At 47.4% G+C, this 19,973-nt stretch overlaps 1 protein-coding gene across 3 annotated transcripts in view; it reads right to left on the bottom strand.

Moving 5' to 3' along the window:
• Nucleotides 1-19,973, bottom strand: part of sptbn5 (spectrin, beta, non-erythrocytic 5) — an 89,805-nt gene that overhangs the window by 46,493 nt on the left and 23,339 nt on the right. For all 3 annotated transcript variants that reach the window (XM_030044087.1, XM_030044086.1, XM_030044088.1), the window contains exons 21-38: nucleotides 18,968-19,217; nucleotides 18,312-18,451; nucleotides 16,234-16,333; nucleotides 10,764-10,934; nucleotides 10,424-10,588; nucleotides 9,658-9,747; nucleotides 7,971-8,107; nucleotides 7,583-7,769; nucleotides 7,228-7,337; nucleotides 6,849-6,939; nucleotides 5,913-6,029; nucleotides 5,266-5,423; nucleotides 4,431-4,563; nucleotides 1,790-1,935; nucleotides 1,460-1,574; nucleotides 1,253-1,363; nucleotides 686-865; nucleotides 38-241 (exon numbers count right to left, since the gene is read on the bottom strand). In XM_030044087.1, the coding sequence (XP_029899947.1) occupies nucleotides 38-241; nucleotides 686-865; nucleotides 1,253-1,363; nucleotides 1,460-1,574; nucleotides 1,790-1,935; nucleotides 4,431-4,563; nucleotides 5,266-5,423; nucleotides 5,913-6,029; nucleotides 6,849-6,939; nucleotides 7,228-7,337; nucleotides 7,583-7,769; nucleotides 7,971-8,107; nucleotides 9,658-9,747; nucleotides 10,424-10,588; nucleotides 10,764-10,934; nucleotides 16,234-16,333; nucleotides 18,312-18,451; nucleotides 18,968-19,217 (2,605 nt within the window). The remainder of the gene's footprint in view (nucleotides 1-37; nucleotides 242-685; nucleotides 866-1,252; nucleotides 1,364-1,459; nucleotides 1,575-1,789; nucleotides 1,936-4,430; nucleotides 4,564-5,265; nucleotides 5,424-5,912; nucleotides 6,030-6,848; nucleotides 6,940-7,227; nucleotides 7,338-7,582; nucleotides 7,770-7,970; nucleotides 8,108-9,657; nucleotides 9,748-10,423; nucleotides 10,589-10,763; nucleotides 10,935-16,233; nucleotides 16,334-18,311; nucleotides 18,452-18,967; nucleotides 19,218-19,973) is intronic.

Genomic DNA, 19,973 nt, shown 5'->3' on the forward strand with positions numbered 1-19,973 from the left:
GATCTCCTCCTCCTCCTCCTCCTCCTCCTCCTCTCACCTCCTTCCTGTGAGCTCTGTCCTGCTCCTGCAGCTCCTCTCCCATGTCCAGGGCTCGCTGGTAGCTCTCGTCCCTGGCCTCCATCTCGGCTCGGAGCTGCTGGTGTTGGGCCAGCTGCAGGTCGGCCGTCGCCACGTCGCTGATGCTCTCCTCCGCAGCCATCGAGCCAATCAGCTGGCTGCACCACAGGAAGTAGTCCTGCGCCTGGAGAGCAAAGCCACAGGGGAGAAGGGTCTGAGAGCAGCCGCAGGATGACTGATGCACTTCAGTCTGTGATGAACCACGGAGCTTCGTATCCTGCACCTTTAATTTAATTTGCATGCTTTCTGCACTCCTGTAAATTTCAATAAATTCTATATCAATAACTTTGATTATTTTTATTAGTAGCAGTAATAACTGTCTCTCATTTGATTCTTTAATCAATATCATTGAGTGTGATCTATATAAAGGTTATCATGAGTAGTGCAGCAGTAACAGTAGTAGTAGCAACTGTAGTACTAGCAGTTGTGGTAGTATAGCATCATCAATAGTAGTAGTACTGTAGTAGCAGGAGCAGTAGCACTATTAGCAGTAGCAGTAGCAGTAGTAGTAGTAGTAGTAGTAGTACTAGCGGTACTAGCAGTAGTAACAGAGATGGTCTCTCCTCACCGTGTTGAGGAACTGGTATCTCTGACAGGCCCGTTTTAGCTCCGCCTCCCTCTGCTCCGTGTGAAGTCGGAGCTCCTCCCACCTCTCCACCACCTCCTGCTGCACTTCCTGTAGGCGGAGCCTCAGGTGAGGCCAGCAGAGGTCCAGGATGGAGTCGACTCTATCCAGCTGCTCCTGGAGCTGTGACACACACACACGTTTCCACACACACATTCACACATTTCCATTTCATCTGATTTCTGACATGCCACAAAAATCAGATGTAAATAAGTTTTCAGACTTCCTGTTGGCGGCGCTGAAGTGAATAAAGTGACCTCACAGAGAGGAGCGACATCACAAAACATCCACCAAAAAACTGCAAAGTCTTTCAAGACGTGATCAGTGTTGGTCAACTTATTATTATTATTATTATTATTGTTGTTGTTATCATTATTCTCCCCTCTCTATGGATGTACTTGGTAAAATCCTAATGAAATCAATCTAAAATGTAGCCTTTCTATTTATTCTGATCTGAATGCATCATAATTTACAGACATTTGGGTTGGATGGGATCCTCTGTCTCTCTACCTGCTGCTCTGTGGCGGCCAGTTCGTGGACCAGAGCCTCATGTTTCCTCAGCTGGGACGTCACTCCTCTCAGATCCTTGGCGACGTCGTCTGGGATGCTCTTCTGACGCTCCTGGAGAGAGAGATCTGCATTAGTCTGAATTTATACATATACATATACATATAATACATTCAGGCTGACTGCAGCTGAGTGAAGAGGGCGTGGTACCCGGATGAGAGTCAGGGCGTCGCTCAGCTCCTGGTAAAAACGATGACATTCTTCAGCTCTCAGCAGCTGGTCCTGACGCTGTGCAGCCACACCCCTTAAATCCTCCCAGCATGCACTGCAACATGTGCACACACACAACCAGCATTGGTGTTAACACAAATTATCTAATTAGCATGCAAATTAACCGATCAGTTCCCCAACTCACAGACTGACTGAGTTAATGATGAACTTACTGATTAGTTAATTAATTGACAAACTGACAAACTGACCACCTGGATGACCAACAAACTGCGTCACTAACAGGCAGGGACCTCGGGAGGAGCTGCTTACCTGAGCTGCTGCAGACTCTCCCTGACAGCAGGGGATTGTGGGTGTTTGTTGTGGATCAGCCTGTTGGCCACGTCGCTGCAGCTCTGCAGCCTCTCCTCTCCGACATCCAGCTGCTTCACGAAACCGTCAAACTTCCCACGCAGCAGCTGCAACACACACACACACACACACACACACACACACACACACACACACACACACACACACACACACACAAGCTAACATGTCACTACAACAGCCTTATCCTGCTCTTATCCTGCTGAAACCCATGAGAGAGGCTGGTTTACTCCCAACCAGAGGTCGCGCTACACTTTTTCGTTGTCTGTCATTTTGACTGACAGGGTCATAAAAATCCCGTCATAATCTATTTTTACCAGTCACTTTAATTTTTTAAATGATAAGAAGGACATATGCAATAGCATTTCATTTTCATTCATTTTTAATTAATATTCAGTCCAAAGTTAGCTGAACAGAAAATCCAAACCATATCTTTTTAAAGAAACTTCTGCCACTCAACTGCCGCGACGTTTTGAATGCGGCAAATTTCATCATATAACATATATACATTATTTGAAATATTAACTATCTTGTAACTATCTATTGCCATTCCAAGCCCATCGCCATTTATTCTTATTAACTCTGCAATTAAACTAAATCCGCCTTGATTTATTTTGCTTTTTATGGTTGTAGAACTGTTAGAATTGTGCAATAACTGAGTGATTTCGCACACCATCGGAAAGCTCCGGTTCTCTGCTCTCAGAAACCGTCTCATTTTTTTTCGGTCGCACCATTGGTTCAGGAGTTACGGTAGTTCATATTACAAACGTGACACACCGGGGACTCTTCTGTGATTGGACGGTCGAAGTGTCAGTAGTCCTAAGGAGTTACCGTAATGGCACTGTATATAGGCGCAAAGCTCCGTTTCTCCGGTTTCAGACGTTTTTTTTAAGTTTCTGTATGTCATAAACGGTCTAGGAGATAAAGATATGTAGAGTAGGCATGCTGAATCCTGTCGGCGCCGACATCATCGGTTTAAGAGACATGCTTCCTGTCTTCCCCGGGCTTCATGAACCTGCGGTCCATCCTGTGGGCTGCAATTCGTCACTGAAGGCTGACGAGGCTGACGAGGCTCACTTTGGACGGTACATGGAGCGCCTCACTGTCAACACCCAAGTCCCGCCCCGCCCTACTTCTGATTGGCTAGGAGGCCTATTGTTAGTGTGGTTGAGAACGAAAGCTGCACTTCTATTGGATCCAGAGATATGTCTGTTAGATAAAGCTGGGCGAACCCAGATTTTTTTTTCGCAGTCACACCGGTAAGCCGGAGAACTGGCACGGCACCGGACTGCAATCTGCCCTGTCATTGCCACCAAGTGGTCAGGCGTGTGAATTGCAATCTGTCAAAATGACAGATGGCGTTCAGATTTTTCCGTCACCGTTTAAAAAAAAACGTCAATGACGGAAAATATTCGGTTAACGCGACCTCTGCTCCCAACTACAGTTATTAAGACTCAATGCATGGTTTCACACGTCTTCATTAATAATAAAAATCTATTCTGCTTGTAGTTTTCATCTTTCAATTAAAACTTATTTCCAATCTATGTTTGCACGTGGCTGATATAATAGCCTTAGAAGTGCTAATCTGAACATACTGATTAATGCTCCTATTGTTGAATCTCCTTCATATTGCAGATGCACCATGCAGAACGGAAATGAGGATCCTTCAGGCTTTGTTCAGACTGACAGCCAAAACCCATTTTTTGTCCAGATATCCAGATTGCATTCAGATTGATTTTAGAAAGTCTAGACAGAAAAACATGAAATCCAAGCCACATCTGGAGATTTCTACAGATGCACCTCAGTCCCAACGCTCAAATTGGGGTTTCAAACCGTCTTTTGCGTTCCTCACAACACGACATACGATGATGACACAGGAGCAGATGTAGCACGGCGGCATGGGCTAGCATCTGCCACCCTGGAAACAGGCCCTGCCACCCCAGGGTGGGCAATCTGATCGAAAGAACAATGTAAATGTTGTCGCCGGGTGGAAATTTACAAGACTGAAAGTAAACTTGCCCAAGTGCAAGTGACTGAGGTATGAAACTGCAGCGCGCATTTTTCAGCAGTGATAGAAAGAGAGCCACTGATACAACCAGAGGAAGCTCATTTTTACTGTTCAATCAGAAGAAATGAGAGTAATCTGACCTGAGTCAGGCTGGAGGCTCTGGATTCAAACACTTTGTGCTGTTTGCTCATTAACAAAAGTATCTGTCTACCCTGTTTCCTGTATCTGTGTGCACTGAAGTCCTCTATCTGTCCTATCCTGTAAAATTTTCATGCCACCCCTTAGCCCCTATGAATATTAGAAATAAACGTCTGCTGGCACTTTGGTGGGTGCCTCTGGACATTTCTCCTGCTTTACCAGTTTTCCGTAGTTACTGACATCTACGTTGTTACCACAGCAACCCATGCAGATAGGCTGGTAATGTCTGGACACCATCAAATAATCTGCTTTGTCACTGGAGCCTAAAGGGTCCCCACTTCAGTCAACTATTGGAAAATTCTGCATGGTGCTTGTTTAATATATGGTGCTGCTAGTTTCCTCTGAGAGGCTGGCAGGTCTCAGTCGTTATCAGATCACCTGAACATGCTGGTAGTCGTTTCCCAGATCCTGAGATTCTGCCATCTGTCTCTGCTGGTTCATCCAGTCCTCAAACTCTGAAGACTCCCGTCTGAACTCGTGCAGGTGGAGGACTTCCCTGAGCCTCTGACCTCTGAAGACAGACAGACAGACAGAGACAGCCATTTGAATGATGACAGCACCAAAGAACTGCACGGAAACACAATGAGCGTAATCGCAATCAGCTACAGGAAGTCACCCTAAAAAACAATCAAAATCAAGTCTGGACTGATGCCCATATTTAGACGTTTCTTAACTGTATTCTTAACTTTGAGCATCAATATCTTGGGAAAAATGAAAGTTTCAACAGCAAGACTGGACCAGTGTCATGTCTGTGACACAGGCTAATACAAGAATTGGTGTCCTGGAGGTGTCGTATGTTTTCTGATAATTCAGAGAAAACTTGAAAAAGTGCATTTTGGTAAATCTTTCACGAGTCAGATCACCATGTGGGACAGGTGGCTGGTAAAAACACGTTCTGGCAGAAGAGAGCTCTCATTTTTAGCCACATTTTCAGACCAGACTCATGTTCTAGCGATAATTCCTTCTGTGTCAACATTTTTTCCTAACAGAGACATATTTTGATGTTCACAAAATGTAAAATTTGATTGGACTAACTCTTGAAAGGATTTACAATCATGATAATGCTCAGTGAGGGAAGGTAAAATTTTGCATGGCTTCACTGAATATGTATAACATATTGTAGAAGAAAAAAAAAAATCAGCAGACAGGGAGCCACGAGGGAGGCAGTTGTTGAACTTCCGTGTTTTTGCGTCCTGGGTGTGGGTGCAGTCACCTGAGAGCTGCCAGGTGCTGCAGCTGCTGTGCCAGGCTGCTCAGACGGTTAAACGGCCTGCTGAGCTCCTCCAGCCTCCAGGTCTGAACCGCCTGCTCCACCTGGTCTCCCAGCTCCTCCACCTCCACCTCCAGCACCTCCAGCTGCCCCACCAACACCTGGGGGGGCACATCGTAACGTTCCTCAGTAGAAAAAAATATCCCAACAAGGTTCTTTGAAGAACCTTAAATATGTTAGACATTCCAGGAGGTGCACTCAGGGTTCATGGTCTCTTGATCATGGAGTGCCCCAAGGAACCTGTGGGGGCTCCCCATTTATTCAGTTTAATATTATTTACTAAATTATCATTTGCTATTACAAATTCCTCCCTGCCCTTGTCTTTTCATTTGATTCTGTTTAAAGTATCTGGATTCTATGAAGCCCCTGTGAGGTCAGCTGAGGGAAAAAAAGCAAATCTGCACTCCCAGCTCAGAAATCTGAGAGTGTAGTTTACAAACTGTGGTCTCAGATTCATAATGCATGCCCACAGATTTGCCCCTGAACTCTTCATGAGAGGAACCTTCTGGGTTCCTTGAAGAACGTTTGCTACCCACAGACCCACTCCGGCTATGTGGAAGACGTTTTCCCGCTGGGAGTTTGCGGTGTACCTGGTGTTTTGTGATGAGGCTCTGGGTGGCCAGCTGGTTCTTGCCGTAGTCGTCGGTGTTCACCAGGCTGAGGGTCTCTGCCAGCCGGGACTCCAGCTCGGCGCAGTCCAACAGCAGCTGGACACAGAACAGGTTGAAAAGATGGTTCATGTTCAGAGAAAACAGAAAAGCAGTCCCATAGGGGTCTTAAATCTTTGGCCAGATAGTAGCTGAACACCATCTGGCTGTAGATAAAGGACACAAACAGTTTTCATTCATACCACAGGCTATTAAACTACTGAACCGTTCTGGATAACAAGTGAACACTCAATAGCAGCTCCAGCACTTCCAATGCTGTTGTTTTTCCCAGCACACACTGTTTCAATAGGACTGATCAATATGTTTATCTCCCAATTCAATACTATCACCATACTTAGGTGCCGATTCCATATGTACTGTAATTCTTAAGTATTGCGATTTGGCTGTGATTACCCTGTAGGTTATTTTATACAGTCATGTCAAAGTTCAAACAACGATTTCACTACAATGAAATGGGGAGATAATGTCTGCAAAGGGGAGAGCCGTGGCTGCCCAGAGAACCCATTTTCATTCACACATCTGGAGGTCAGAGGTCAAGGGACCCCGCTGGAAATGGCCAATATTTTCTGGCCAAAATTTAGCCACACTTTGGAGCGATGTTTAGCTCAACGACAACCTGGCGTGATATGCTTGGCACCAACGGATTCCTTTGGTCGTCTACTTTCAGTAAATAAACGAAGTAAATGAAGTCTCCTCTGCCCAGTGTTTCTTTTCCAAATGCTTTAATACAAATACAGAACAGCAGTCAGATTTAGTAACAAGGAAATCCTGGTGATTTTTAGCCAAGAGCCACAATATTATATTATTTTTGTTTCTGTTTCAGTATTTTTAAAGTCAGCCGTTTTACTCTGTCTTTACCTGCTCCCTGGTGATAGCTTTGCTGAGGTGAGCTGATCTCGTCTCGCAGGCTTCCTCAAGCTCCTCCCACTCAGCGCTCAGCTGACTGCACCTGCACGCACACACACACACACACACACACACACACACACATCAGTCTACATCAATAACAAGTGTAAGTGCCTTCCTTTTATGAAACATTTTAGTCAAAGATTATCCTCGACGCAGCCACACATCCACACTTACTTCCACACTGATTTTTATCAGCATGCATGTTTCCTTCAAGAAGTAAATTCAAATGTAAAAGTCTGAACTACTGAGCTGTGATAGGCTGGGAGAAGTAAGAGAAAAAAATACATGAAAGTGCTAAAATTACAGTCCTGAAAAAATAAAAACTCACCTCTGCAGCACCTCTTCTCCATCTGACTGGCTGGCTTTTGCCAGGCTCCGCCCCTTCTCCAAGATGCGGCTCAGGTGTTTACGATGGGCATTCACCTCCGCCTGCAACTCCTGAGGGGACACACACACACACACACACACACACCAATGACAAGGTAACACAGCTGTGAATACAATAATAAAGAATGCAAAAATAAAGAATAGAAACAGAAATAAATACATTAAGTTAAATTAAAAATTAAACAAAAGTAATAAAAATATGTAAATAATAAATACTTAAATTAAATTAAATAACTGGGTCAGCGTTAGCCTGCTGGGTCCAGGTACGTGCTCACACACCACACCTGGCAGTGTACCTTGTGTTTCTGCATGAGGCTGATGGCTCCGGCCAGCGTCTTGTCGTGGCCCGTGGCGGCCGAGGCGGGGAAGTGTTCAGAGATCCAGCTGAGCTCCAGGTCCACGTCGTGGTAGAAACCAAACAGCCGCACGGAGGCCTCCAGCTGGGCTCGCCGCTGGTCCAGAGGCTTCTGCAGGGACTCGAACCTGCGGCAGAGACGGCGCCAGGCAGCAGGCGGATACAGAAAATGACCAGGGAAGAAATGATTTCAACAGGTAGCACAACGTTACCGCAACAATGCTAGAGATCATGATCATTTTGGTGACATTAATTGTAATTCTGAATTTTCATATCGGTCCTATCTCTGCTGCTGCGGTCAGTACTGCAGCGGCGGCGGAGCGGCTCACAGTCTCAGGTAGGTGTCGGTCTCCTGGAGGATCCTCTGGGAGTCAAAGTGGTTGGAGGCGAGGTGTTTGGCTCTGCTGACGATGGAGTGGATCTTGTCGGCCAGCTCCTTGGCCTCCTGCTCCAGCTGCTGGTGCTCCTGTGCACACACACAGAGCAGCTGCTGAGCATCACCATGCCTAAACTTGTGTATTTGTTTAATGTTATCTAAAATGTCAAGGGTTCCATCCGCAATTTCTACTGAGTACATACATTATTATTACTTTACTCTTCCTTATTAACTTTTTTTTCTTTTTCTATTTATTATATATTTATTTTTCTAGGTAGTAGGGCAATGTGCAATGCAACATGCACTTTATATTTTCACACAATTGGGTACTCTCAGTATCATAAAATTACCATTGTTGGTATATATTCATTTACTGCAATATGTAATCGAGCAGTGTGCAATTCTCACCTATTAGGCACTAGGGCAATGTGCAATGCAACAAGCACTTTATATTTCTATACAACTAGGCACTCTAGGTATCACAAATTACCATCGTTGGTATTAAATTATTGTAATATGCAATTGAGTATTGGGCAATCAAAATAGCACTTTATATTCGCTGGGCAATTTGCAATATAATAATGCACTTTACACTTTAGCACTCTGCACTTTAATCAGCCCCTGGATATATAATTTAGTGTTTAAGCTGTGGTGAAATGCGCATGGTCCCCTGAGCCTTGGCCTGTATGTTTTATGATCAACTATGTTGTTTGTTTTGTTTTGTTTTGTTTCTTTTTATTCTGTTGTGTATGAGCGTTATGTACAACACCAACCTCCCAATGGGACTAGAGATGGAAATTAGCCGCACGGCTACAATCTCATGTGTTCACATTTATATGTGCCTTAACATGTACTGTCCCATTTCTTTTAAAAAATAAATAAATCTACAAATCTACAAATCGCTGCACACATGGAGAGGCTGAGGAGGCTGAGGAGGCTGGAGGTGCAGCATCAGAGCTCTGACTGGCTCCTGGAAGCTCTGATGAAGCTCCATAGTTTACTGAGGTTTTACGGGAGGGGGGGGTCAGATGTATGTGGTTCTATATTTTGGCTAAAGTCCCCATGAAATGACTTCAAATGACCTCAACTTACAGTAAAACAACATCTTAAACAGTGACGTCATCCTGTACTAGTGGCTGTACATTCAAATTTCAATCCATAAGACTTTCACAAATCTTTAAACATCCTCTTCCTTCCATGTCTCGCCCAAACTTCCTGTTTCAACAGGAAATACATCAAATCAAGGAAGTACGAGTTCAAATAAGACCTTCACATGGATATGTTAGGCTACTTTCTGACTTATTATTTTAAATCAATCAATTTATAGCCGACCAGTCAATGAGTAAATTGCATGAAACTAACAAATAATGTAGAATTACATCAAGCAGAAGAGAGAAATGCACAAACATACATATAGCATAAATTGCCATCTGCCTCCCAGAAGAAAACAAAATAACTGCTCTTTCCATCTTTCTGGAAAAATTCTACTTTTCTACAAGTCAAATATTTCAGTTTTAAAAAATCTTCTTGGGGGCCAGATGAGACGTGCTCGTGGGCTGGATTTGGCCCCCGAGCCATATGTCTGACATCCCTGATCTACAGTAACAATATCTGACTGCTGTCCTGTCACGGCAGCTCACCTTGAGCAGCTGTCTGCTGGAGCGAAGGTCGTGACCTTTGACAGCGTTGTGCAGCATCCGCTGGATGGCCTCGATCTTCAGCTTGGCATCCTGAGGAGAGAAGGCACACACTTAGTTAGTTAAGATAAGATAAGATAAGATAAGATAAGATATGATAAGATATTCCTTTATTAGTCCCACGGTGGGGAAATTTCAAGCATTACAGCAGCAAAGTGGATAGCAGAATATGAAGCATAATTTACATTATAAACAGTATAAACAGATAATAAATAGCAAAAAGCAACATAAACACTATAAACAAGGAATACAGAAAAAATAGAAATATCAACAATTTAAACAACAGTAGAAAATAACCTAAACCTGAGGAACAACCCGCCCTGACGGAGGGTCAGAGTTAGTTGGCTGAGTAGCTGGTTAGTTAATTTGTTACATCGTTAATTAGTTAACGCAGTGATTCAGTTTCCTAGTCAGTCACTCAGTCGGTTAGTCGGTTAGTTAAAGGCAGGAGGAGCAGGATGAGTCGCTGCGGTTCAGAGTTGGCCTCCTCCTCTCTGCTCTTCATCCTCCTCCTCTCCCTCAGTGCTTTCCAGATGAGAGCCAACCGCAGGCTGGGCTGTTCCTCAAGAAGCTTCTCAGCTAGTTATTCAGTCAGTCAGCTAGTTAGCTAATTAGTTATTCATAAATTCATTCATGTATTCATTTATTCATTCATTCACTCATTCGGTCGTCTGGTCAGACTCCTGTAGGAGTTTGTTGGTCCACCGACCTGCAGCAGCTCCATCAGCTGCTCCTGCTGGCCCGCCTGTCTCAGCTTGTCTCCGCGGTCGGCCATCTTGTCTTGAAGGTCGTTCCACCTGCTGCTGAGCTCCACCAGCGTCCTGCCAATACTCTGACTGCTGTAGTGCTCCTGAGCCAGCATGTCCTGACTCGCCTACACACACACACACACACACACACACAGAGAGAAAATATTTAACCCATTCCTCTTATCTTTTGTGTTGTCAGGAAAGTGAACAGCGTTCCTTGCGATTCATGTACAAAAAGAAAGTGACTGGTGCGTTCCAACGTCTCCTGGCGGCCGACCCGCCGATCCGCCTCATCTTTACCTGGACCAGCCTCTCCAGCCACACCTGGTTGGCCTGCATCTCTTTCTCGGCCGCCTCGTGTCTCTTCAGCTTCCTGAGGACGTTGGTCGGGTCGCGGTACGACTCGTCCTCCGCCACCTTGAACTTCTCATCCATCCAGAGCAGCAGCTCGTCCGCATCCCGCTGGAACTCCTGCACCGCAAAGACAAATCACATCAACTTTAATTATCAAGCACTTTTCAGAACAATCAGGAGGACTAAAGGATTAATAACAGATCAATAAAACAGAGGCACAACGAGGAAAAGCAGGGATAAAATACAGCTACAGATACAATATATCACAATCAGAAATACTTTATTGATCCCTGTGGGGAAAATAATCAAATAGTCTGCCAGCGAATACAGTTTCCATTGTAGTCTCAAGGGGGCAGCAATGAGCTGTTTTCCCACCTTTCCACCGCACAGAAAACAGACAAAGAATAAAAGCTGCCATTTTGAAACTTTAGGTTAAGGAATTAACCCCGGTTCTCTGAAACATGAGTGAGGTATCTCACTATGGGACACGCCCTCCGCGCTGTCCCCCAGAAGCTATTTTACATTACGCCAGTCCTGGCTGGCAGGCAGGTATGACAATGCCTGGCTGAAAACCTTTGGCACAAACACGGGATTGGGTTTCAACAAAACTTTCGTATCCCCCATTACAAATTGCATACATGCCGGATTTACTGACAAAGCATGGATGTCACTTACGCGTTTCGCCGACGCCAATGCGAGTAACAGAGCCGTTTTAAAGGAGAGCGCTTTAAGCTCTACCTGTTGCAGCGGCTCAAAGGGTGGGCGCGACAACGCATCCAGCTCCATGGACAGGTCCCATGGAGCAGTGAGGCTCTTTGACACCGGCCGCAGGCACCGCGCCCCCTTCATAAACTGACAGACAAGAGGATGCTGGCCTGCTGTTTTGTCTCCAAAGCCAATGTGACACGCCGATATTGCGGCTAGGTACACCTTGACAATGGAGAACGCCAAGCCTTTATCCAACAGTTCCTGCAGAAATGTCAGAATAACGGGGACAGAGCTCTGGAAAGCCACCACCCCTGCGTTTACGCACCAATCCTCAAACGCGCGCCACTTACCATCATATGCGCAGCGTGTAGAGGAGGCTCTGGCGCTCTGGATAGTCGAAATGACACTCGAAGGAAGACCGACAGTAGTCAAATTCAATCTCTCACGGGCCAGGCCCACAGAGCCATGTGCTCTGGGTGAGGGTGGAAGATCTCCCCGTGTGCCTGCGTCAGGAGATCCCTGTGAAAGGGCAGGGGCCACGGTTGGTTGCACAGTAGTTGAAATAGCTCCGCTAGCCAGTGTTTCCCCGGCCAGCGGGGACCTATCAGAATCAGAGTGAGACCCTTCTCCCGCACCCACGCGAGAGTAGGAGTGATCAGCTCTAATGGGGGAAAGGCGTACAGGAGGACACGCGGCCACTCGTGCGCAAGCATCCAACCCCATCGGAGCACTCTGACCAGTCAAGGAATAGAACAGAGGACACTGAGCGTTCTCTTCCGACGCAAAAAGGTCTATCTCTGCCCGACCGAATCTCTTCCATATCTGAACCATTACCTTGCTGTGGAGTTTCCAGTCATTGTAGCAAGGATTGCCTCTGGACAGCAAATCTGCCCCCAGGTTCAATAGAGCGTGGCTCTTAGTGATAGCAAGCGGGAGCTGCTCCAAATAATCAGTCTGTGTGCCAACGTGTGCAGATGATGTGAACGCAGCCCCCCCTGTCTGTTGACATACGCCACCACCGTGGTGTTGTCCGTCCTGACCAGAGCATGCTGCCCTCTCAGAAAGGGCAGAAAATGTTTCAGTGCCAGTGCGACAGCTTGGAGCTCTAGACAGTTTATGTGAACCGACTGCATCTGAGAGCTCCATGTGCCATTTATTATCCTACCCTCGTGCGTGGCTCCCCAGCCCGCCCGAGAGGCATCCGTTGTAATAACTTTTCTTGCCAGGACAGCACCCATGGCGACGCCTGAGGTTAGAAAAGCTGTGCGTCTCCAAGGGCGCAGAGTGAGTACGCACGCCATGGAAACCGGGACACGACGGTGGCCGTGGAGCACGGGGTTCAGCTTGAGTGAAGCGACCCACCGCTGAAAAGGCCTCATGTGTAGGCGGCCGAGTGGGATGACTATCACTGCCGATGCCATTAAACCCAGCAGTCTGAGACACATTCTGAACTGCAGCATCGCCCTCCTGCAAAAAAGCGCCAGACAAGCATGAAAGGCTTTCACCCTTTCCGCTGACAGATGAGCCCTGAATGCGAGACAGGTCTATGAATGTAATATTCTGGGCTGGGAACAAAACGCTCTTTTCCCGGTTTATCGTGAAACCCAGGGACTCCAGATGTGGCGTGAGCAACCTGGTGTGAGCCTGGGCTTGTTGGGGGGACTGTGCCACCACAAGCCAGTCATCTATGTATGTCGCCAAGCGCATTCCTCCCTCCTTCAGGGGTGCAATGGCAGCTTCGATGCACTTTACAAACACCCGTGGGATTAATGACAGTCCGAACGGGGGCACCAGATATTCGTACACCACGCCCTGGAAGGCAAATCTGAGATATTTTCTGTGAGGGGGATAAATAGGGATGTGAAAATATGCGTCCTTCAGGTCTATGGACGTGAACCAGTCGCCTGGACGCACGAGGCGTATCAGAGTCGAATGAGTCAGCATTCTGAGCCTGTACCGCCTCATGTATTGGTTTAGAGCGCGTAGGTCTAATATGGGCCTCAGACCCATATTAGACCTACCCTTTGTGGGACCACAAAGTACCTCGAGTAGAAACCGCTCTGGCACTGCTCTGGCGGAACTATTCGAATAGCCCTCTTGTCTTGCAGGGAAGCGATTTCCTTCAACAAAACGGGCGCCCTCCTGGGGTTGGGGCTGACGTTTGGGGATGCGGAAGGCTGGTCGAGCCACGGCTTGGGCAAACGTCTGCCAGGGTGCGGCTGGGGAAGGAGGAGGTGGCACTTTCCTGGGAAGGCACAGCTGCAGTGCTTCACCTTCTCTCTTCTTTTCCTCACAACGTTTCTGCATAGTGGCGACCGCTGGGCCGAATAAGCCTTTCGGGCCCACGGGAATGTCGAGGAGTTGAGTCTTATCCTTCTGGGAAAGACTGGAGAGGTTGAGCCATCTAGCTCTCTCTTGAGCGACCATAAAGGCCATGGCTCTTCCGGAGCCACACCTGTGGAGACGCAGGCAGAGGTCCGTCACCACGCACAATTTGTCCCACAGCACTGAAGTGAGCGAGCTTGACATGTCATCCTGCAGTTTGGCCTGGTAGGCTAGCAGCATCGACGACACGTTCAGGGACCTCACCGACATAGCCACCACCTTGTAGCCTGTCTCGGTCAGCGACAACTGGAAGCAGTCTGCTTTGGAGAGCAAAGCAAGGCCTGCCGAAGTCATGGTGGACTTCTGCGCCGGGTGGAGGTGATGCCAGCAGGGGTTCGACCGGGGGCAGGTGGGAAAAACCTTTTTCCTCCAATGTCGACACAGTCAAACGCCGACCCTCCCTGGACGGAGTTCTTGGCAGAGAGTGGATTGCTCCATGACCGAGTAGCCTCCTCCAGGCACTCGGGGAAAATTGGCATCAGCTGTCAGGTTGAGGATTTGACTGTCGGCAGCCTCTTTCCCTCGTAGCGGGAAGTGGTGGTCTCGGTGAGGACGACAGGCCACTCGATGCCCAGCTTTGCAGCCGCTCACTTGCAGACATCGTGTATGTCCATGCTGGCAGCCGGATTTGGAGATCCGCTGTTTGCACCACCCACGGCCGTCAGCTTTGCAGCCGGAGGAAGGATAAAGGATTCATCATCATCGTCCTCGTCGTCGTAAGAACCGAGGCTAATGCTGATGGACTCATCTCCTGACTCATCTCCTGACTCATCCGCCACAACGTCACCATGCTCCGCCATCAGGCTGGCTATGGGCTTGTCGGGGTCGGTTAGCGGGGCGACGGCGTCGAGCTGTTCGCCCCAGCTGGCTCCCGCCGGGATGGTGTGTCCCTCGGGGCTCTCCGTCAATCCCTGAGGTGGGGGGTTGGCTACCCCCATCATAGGGTCCGCTTCCGACAGGCTAGCTTGGCGTGCTAGCCTGCGTCGTCGGGTCTTGACTGAGAGGCGTGCACAGTGCTCACAGGTAGCCGGGGATGCTAACACGGCCTGGGCGTGTTGCAGCCCTAGACACGCGCCACAAGCAGAATGGGTGTCTGCTCCGGCAATTTTGTTGCCGCATGCGCACGCCTTAGCAGGTAGCTGTCCGTGGTGAGGGCAGGTGTAGGCTCCGCCATTGCTCCGTTCAAGTTGCTTGGTACGAGAAGCGGTGAGCGTCTGGTATGGTGTCCAGCCGCAGCAGCTACTGTTTGGAGACAGTCTAGCTACTAGCTCAGCAGCGGTGCAGCGCCAGGTAGCGATCAGTGACCGAGTGATTAGCTCGCTCTGAGAACCGGGATGCTAGCCCGTTAACCACACCGGCCGTCTGAGAGGTTGCTTCTGGGAGCGAGAAGAGGTTTAAGACTGAAGGTAGGACGTTACGTCAGGCTTTTATAGCAGGAGGAAGTCCCTCCTCTAGGAGGCAGACGTCACGTCTGCCTGCCAGTCAGGACTGGCGTAATGTAAAGCTTCTGGGGGACAGCTCGGAGAGCGTGTCCCATAGTGAGATACCGAAACGAATGTTGATAGAGAACTTGCGTTTGTAAGTAGTTAAGACACCTTAACTACCCCCCCCACCCCCACCCCCACCCACATACACACATACACACACACGCACACTGCACTACTGCACACACATAAAGACGGGAGGGAAGGGGTGAACCCATAAGGCAGGATCAAGTGTGACAGTTCCTGAGACCCAGTCCGGGAGTCAGGTTCTGCCACTTGGTCTCATGGGTTCACACTAACCCTGAACCTCCGGAGTGTGTTGTTCCCCAGGTTTTTGGGTTTTTTTCTTCTGTGGTTCAAATTGTTCACAGAGTATTTTTCTTATTCCTTGTTTACAGTGTTTATATTGCTCATTCCTTGTTTACAGTGTTTATATTGCTTTATTGTGTAAATTGTGCTTCGTATCTTGCTATCCACTTTGCTGCTGTGATGCGGGAAATTTCCCCACCGTGGGACTAATAAAGGAATATCTTATCTTATCTTATCTTATCTTATCTTAAGTAAGCCACATAGAGGTGAGATTTTAGACTTTGACAGATATTTTCTAACAACATGTCTAATCAGGCAAAAGGAAAAGGGTCACAGGATACAGGGAATGTTTTCAGCTTGGCAGTTTTCACTCAGGAAGCCTGCAGAGCAGATCTTCCTGGAGATTTCTGAGTGTTACTCAAAAACATGCTGCAATATAACGGCTCGACATGTGACTTTGTGAATGTGTTGTTTTAGTGTGTTTTCGGACAGGCCCAGACCCTGTGAGGGCTGCGTGCCGCTCTCAGTACCTGGTACTTCCTGGAGGCCAGCAGCAGACTCCTCCTCTGCCTGCTGCTCTCTCTCAGCCTCCTGTTGGCCTCCTGGATGCTGCTGCTCCTCTGCTGGATGCTGAAAACACACAAACACTTCACCTGGTGCCACTCTGACACAGAAATACACACACCTCCACTAATACACACAAACACACTCCTGCAAACACACATTTTCCTTCATTTTATAACCACAGAATTCAGACGGGAACTGGAGGACGTGGCCGACTGGTGGAAGAAGGAGACAGAGATTCAAAATATTCCCCTGATGTTTTTTTATTGCCGTCACCAGTGCACTGCAAAGTGCAAGGTATATTGCAATAAAAATTATAAAACTGGAAAAATATGAAACAAGAAGCACTAAATTACAAAGTCTTCAATTTATCAGAACCTAACTTATTTCTAATGCATAAGGAACAACAAACGGTAGGCCTGTGGCTGCAGGGCTCCAGCAGCTGTTGCCCCTCCAGACCCGAGCCGCACTGCCGAGAGGAGCCTCAACTCCCCCGGCTTTATACCGGAAACCCCTCCCACCAGACAAACCACAGTTAAATTAAATCAATCAAACACTACAAACAGTATTTCAAAACAAAAAGCATTTCTGTGCACATGAATATATTCCTGTAGCCACAGAACAGATGTAGGGATATATTCATGTGCACAGAAATATCATGATAGTGGTGCTGCTGCTGTTAGCCTAGCACAACACAAATCAGCCAATGAGATGGAGCCATTACCCAGACCTGAGCAGCCCATTTCCTGGTACAGGAACATGATGAAAACTTTAAACTGATGAGAAAAGAGCTTGGATGTTCTCTGAGATTAACATGATAAATTTACAAGAAAAAAGTCACACATTTTTTAGGAAAAAAATGAAATTATAAAGTAATACATTTTAGTAAAAATTCAGAAATTTGCTGAATTTTTACTGTGTCTTCTGTCCAGAACAGCAGCTGGACTCAGTCAGAAGGAAATCCTGCTGGTTTGAGTCCAGAACCCCAACCTCCTCCTCAGCATCTGGACTCTGAAGAGACGTTGCTGTGACTCGGGTCGATTCAGAAGAAAACAACACACTGACTCGGATAAGATAATAACTATTTTTCCAAGTTTTTTTTCTCGTAAATTTATCATCTCAGAAATTCAGATTTTTTTCTCAGAATACCTCCCCTCCTCGCCCAGTTCTGAAATATTTCTCTCCTCCATAATGGCCCTAATTTGCCACTGTAGAAAAAACAGCCCACATTTGACCCTGACATAAGATACAGTTTAAAGTTAAAGGTACAATATGTAATTTTATACTTTATATAGACTCAAGAGGACACCAGTTATACAGTAAATAAGATTTCATTTGTCACTGTTATGGGTTTTACTGTTTCATACCAAAAACACAAGTCAGGTTTACAAAAAAATGTTACAAATGTTTACAGAGAATTTTCTCCAAAATAAAATAAAGGGACCGAACCAGCTTGGATCCCAGCAGCCATCAAGGTAACAGCTGATTATCTGATACTGATCAAAAACACTTTGAGCAAGTAAATTATTATATATTGAACCTTTAACGGAGCCAATTAGGAAATCGGCCCGTGTAAATAAAACACTGATGTGTAAGTAAATGTTTAAGAAAATCATCGTCTGATTCAGGCCTGCAGTGATCATTAGGCCTATGGGCAGAAATACAGATTATATGGTTCTATTTTGTTTCTTTTTTATTCTATTTTGCTCTGTGTATTTTACTCATTTTCATTTTTTCTATTTTACTTTGCTCTGTTCTTTCGCTCTGCTCTGTTTTGTTTTTACTTCTCTTTGCTTTTGTTCAGTTTTATACTGTTTCGTTCTTTCTGTCTGTCTAGTTTTGTTCTTTTCTTTCCTTCTGCTCCATTCTGTTCTCCCTTCCTCTGTTCTCTCCTCCTCTGTTCTCCCTTCCTCTGTTCTCTCCTCCTCTGTTCTCCCTTCCTCTGTTCTCTCCTCCTCTGTTCTCCTCTCCACTGTTCTCTCCTCCTCTGTTCTCCTCTCCACTGTTCTCCCCTCCTCTGTTCTCCCCTCCTCTGTTCTCTTACTGTTCGGCGGCGTGGTGCCGTTTGGCCACCAGCTCTTGGCTCGTCTCGGTGAAGCAGCTGATCTGTTGGTCCAGAGCCTTGAGCAGACCCTCCAGCTCGTCCTGCCGACCCAGCAGACTGTGAACGCTGTTCACCGAGTCCTGAGGCAGCACACAGAAACACGCCATCAGCGAACACATGAACTAGTTCAAGTTAATTTATCCCTAACTGCACCTCAGACAGATCTCCGGACCCTCAGCACTGCCCACCGAACGCTAACGGGCAACAGTGAAGCTTCGCATCCGGCTCCCTCTTTTTGGACCTTTTTTTTTTTTATTATTATTATTATTAAACTTTGATGTCCCACCATGGGGTTTGCTTACAGTCTGGAGTACAATCTTAATCTTATTTTTTAAAGATTATTTTACAGCATTTCTGCTTTTATTTTGATAGCTACAGTATAGAGAGACAGGAGGGGCGGGGGAGAGAGAGGAGACGACATGCAGCAGGGGGCCTGGACTTGGATTCGAAACCAGGACGCTGCAGTCGGGACTCAGCCTTGACAACAGGTATGCGCTCCACCAGGTGAGCTACGAGGCTGCACACATTTTATTCTTAATTTTTTATTCTTAATTTTCATTTGTGATGAAGGTAGCCGAGGCGCCTGCCTCTCTCACCCCGACATCCCTGACCCTGAGCCGGGCCTCGTGTCCGGACAGCGCCGCCTCGATCCGGTCTCCGTCATGGTTGAGCAAATGCCACATATGCACCTCTATCAGACGCCCCATCCTACTGGCCCACATCCCATCCAGCTTCGACCAATCGGCAGCGAGCTTATCCACGGTTTGCTGGATGTCGACGCCTCCTCTCGTCCCGCGGGAGGAACCCCGCTGCAGAGATTTGCCCAGCTTCTCCACCTCCGTCATCCTGAGAGGCAGAGCAGCAGAATTCAGCCTGGAACAGTTAACTTACACAGCGATAATAATAAAAACACTCCCGTCAAACTTCACACATGAGAGGCAAAACACATAAAAATATGTAAAAGCAAAAGCCATAAAGCAATGTGAGAAATATAAAAGCAAGGAAACACAAATAAACCATAAAAAGAAAGTCAAAGATGGGTTAATGAAACTGTGTTAACTGTGTTGTCCTCTCCTCCTCTCCTCCCCCTGCCCCATTACCTGCCCCTTTCCTCCTATCCTCACCTACTCCTCTGTCCTCTCCTCCTCTCCTCCCCCTGCCCCATTACCTGCCCCTTTCCTCCTATCCTCACCTACTCCTCTGTCCTCTCCTCCCCTCCTCCCTCCTCCCCTCACCTGCTCCTCTGCTCCTCCTCTCTCCCCCTCTCACCTGTCCCCCCACCTGCTCTCCCCACTTCACCTGTTCCTCTCCTCCTCCCCTCACCCGCTCCTCTGTCCTCTCCTCCTCTCCTCCCCTCCTCCTCTCCTCCCTCCTCCCCTCACCTGCTCCTCTGCTCCTCCTCCCTCCTCCTTTCTCCCTCCTCCCCTCACCTGCTCCTCTGCTCCTCCTCCCTCCTCCTTCCTCCCTCCTCCCCTCACCTGCTCCTCTGCTCCTCCTCCTTCCTCCCTCCTCCCCTCACCTGCTCCTCTGCTCCTCCTCCCTCCTCCTTCCTCCCTCCTCCCCTCACCTGCTCCTCCTCCTTCCTCCCTCCTCCCCTCACCT

Source organism: Myripristis murdjan, chromosome 22 (assembly GCF_902150065.1).
Source record: "Myripristis murdjan chromosome 22, fMyrMur1.1, whole genome shotgun sequence".
Taxonomy (NCBI): domain Eukaryota; kingdom Metazoa; phylum Chordata; class Actinopteri; order Holocentriformes; family Holocentridae; genus Myripristis; species Myripristis murdjan.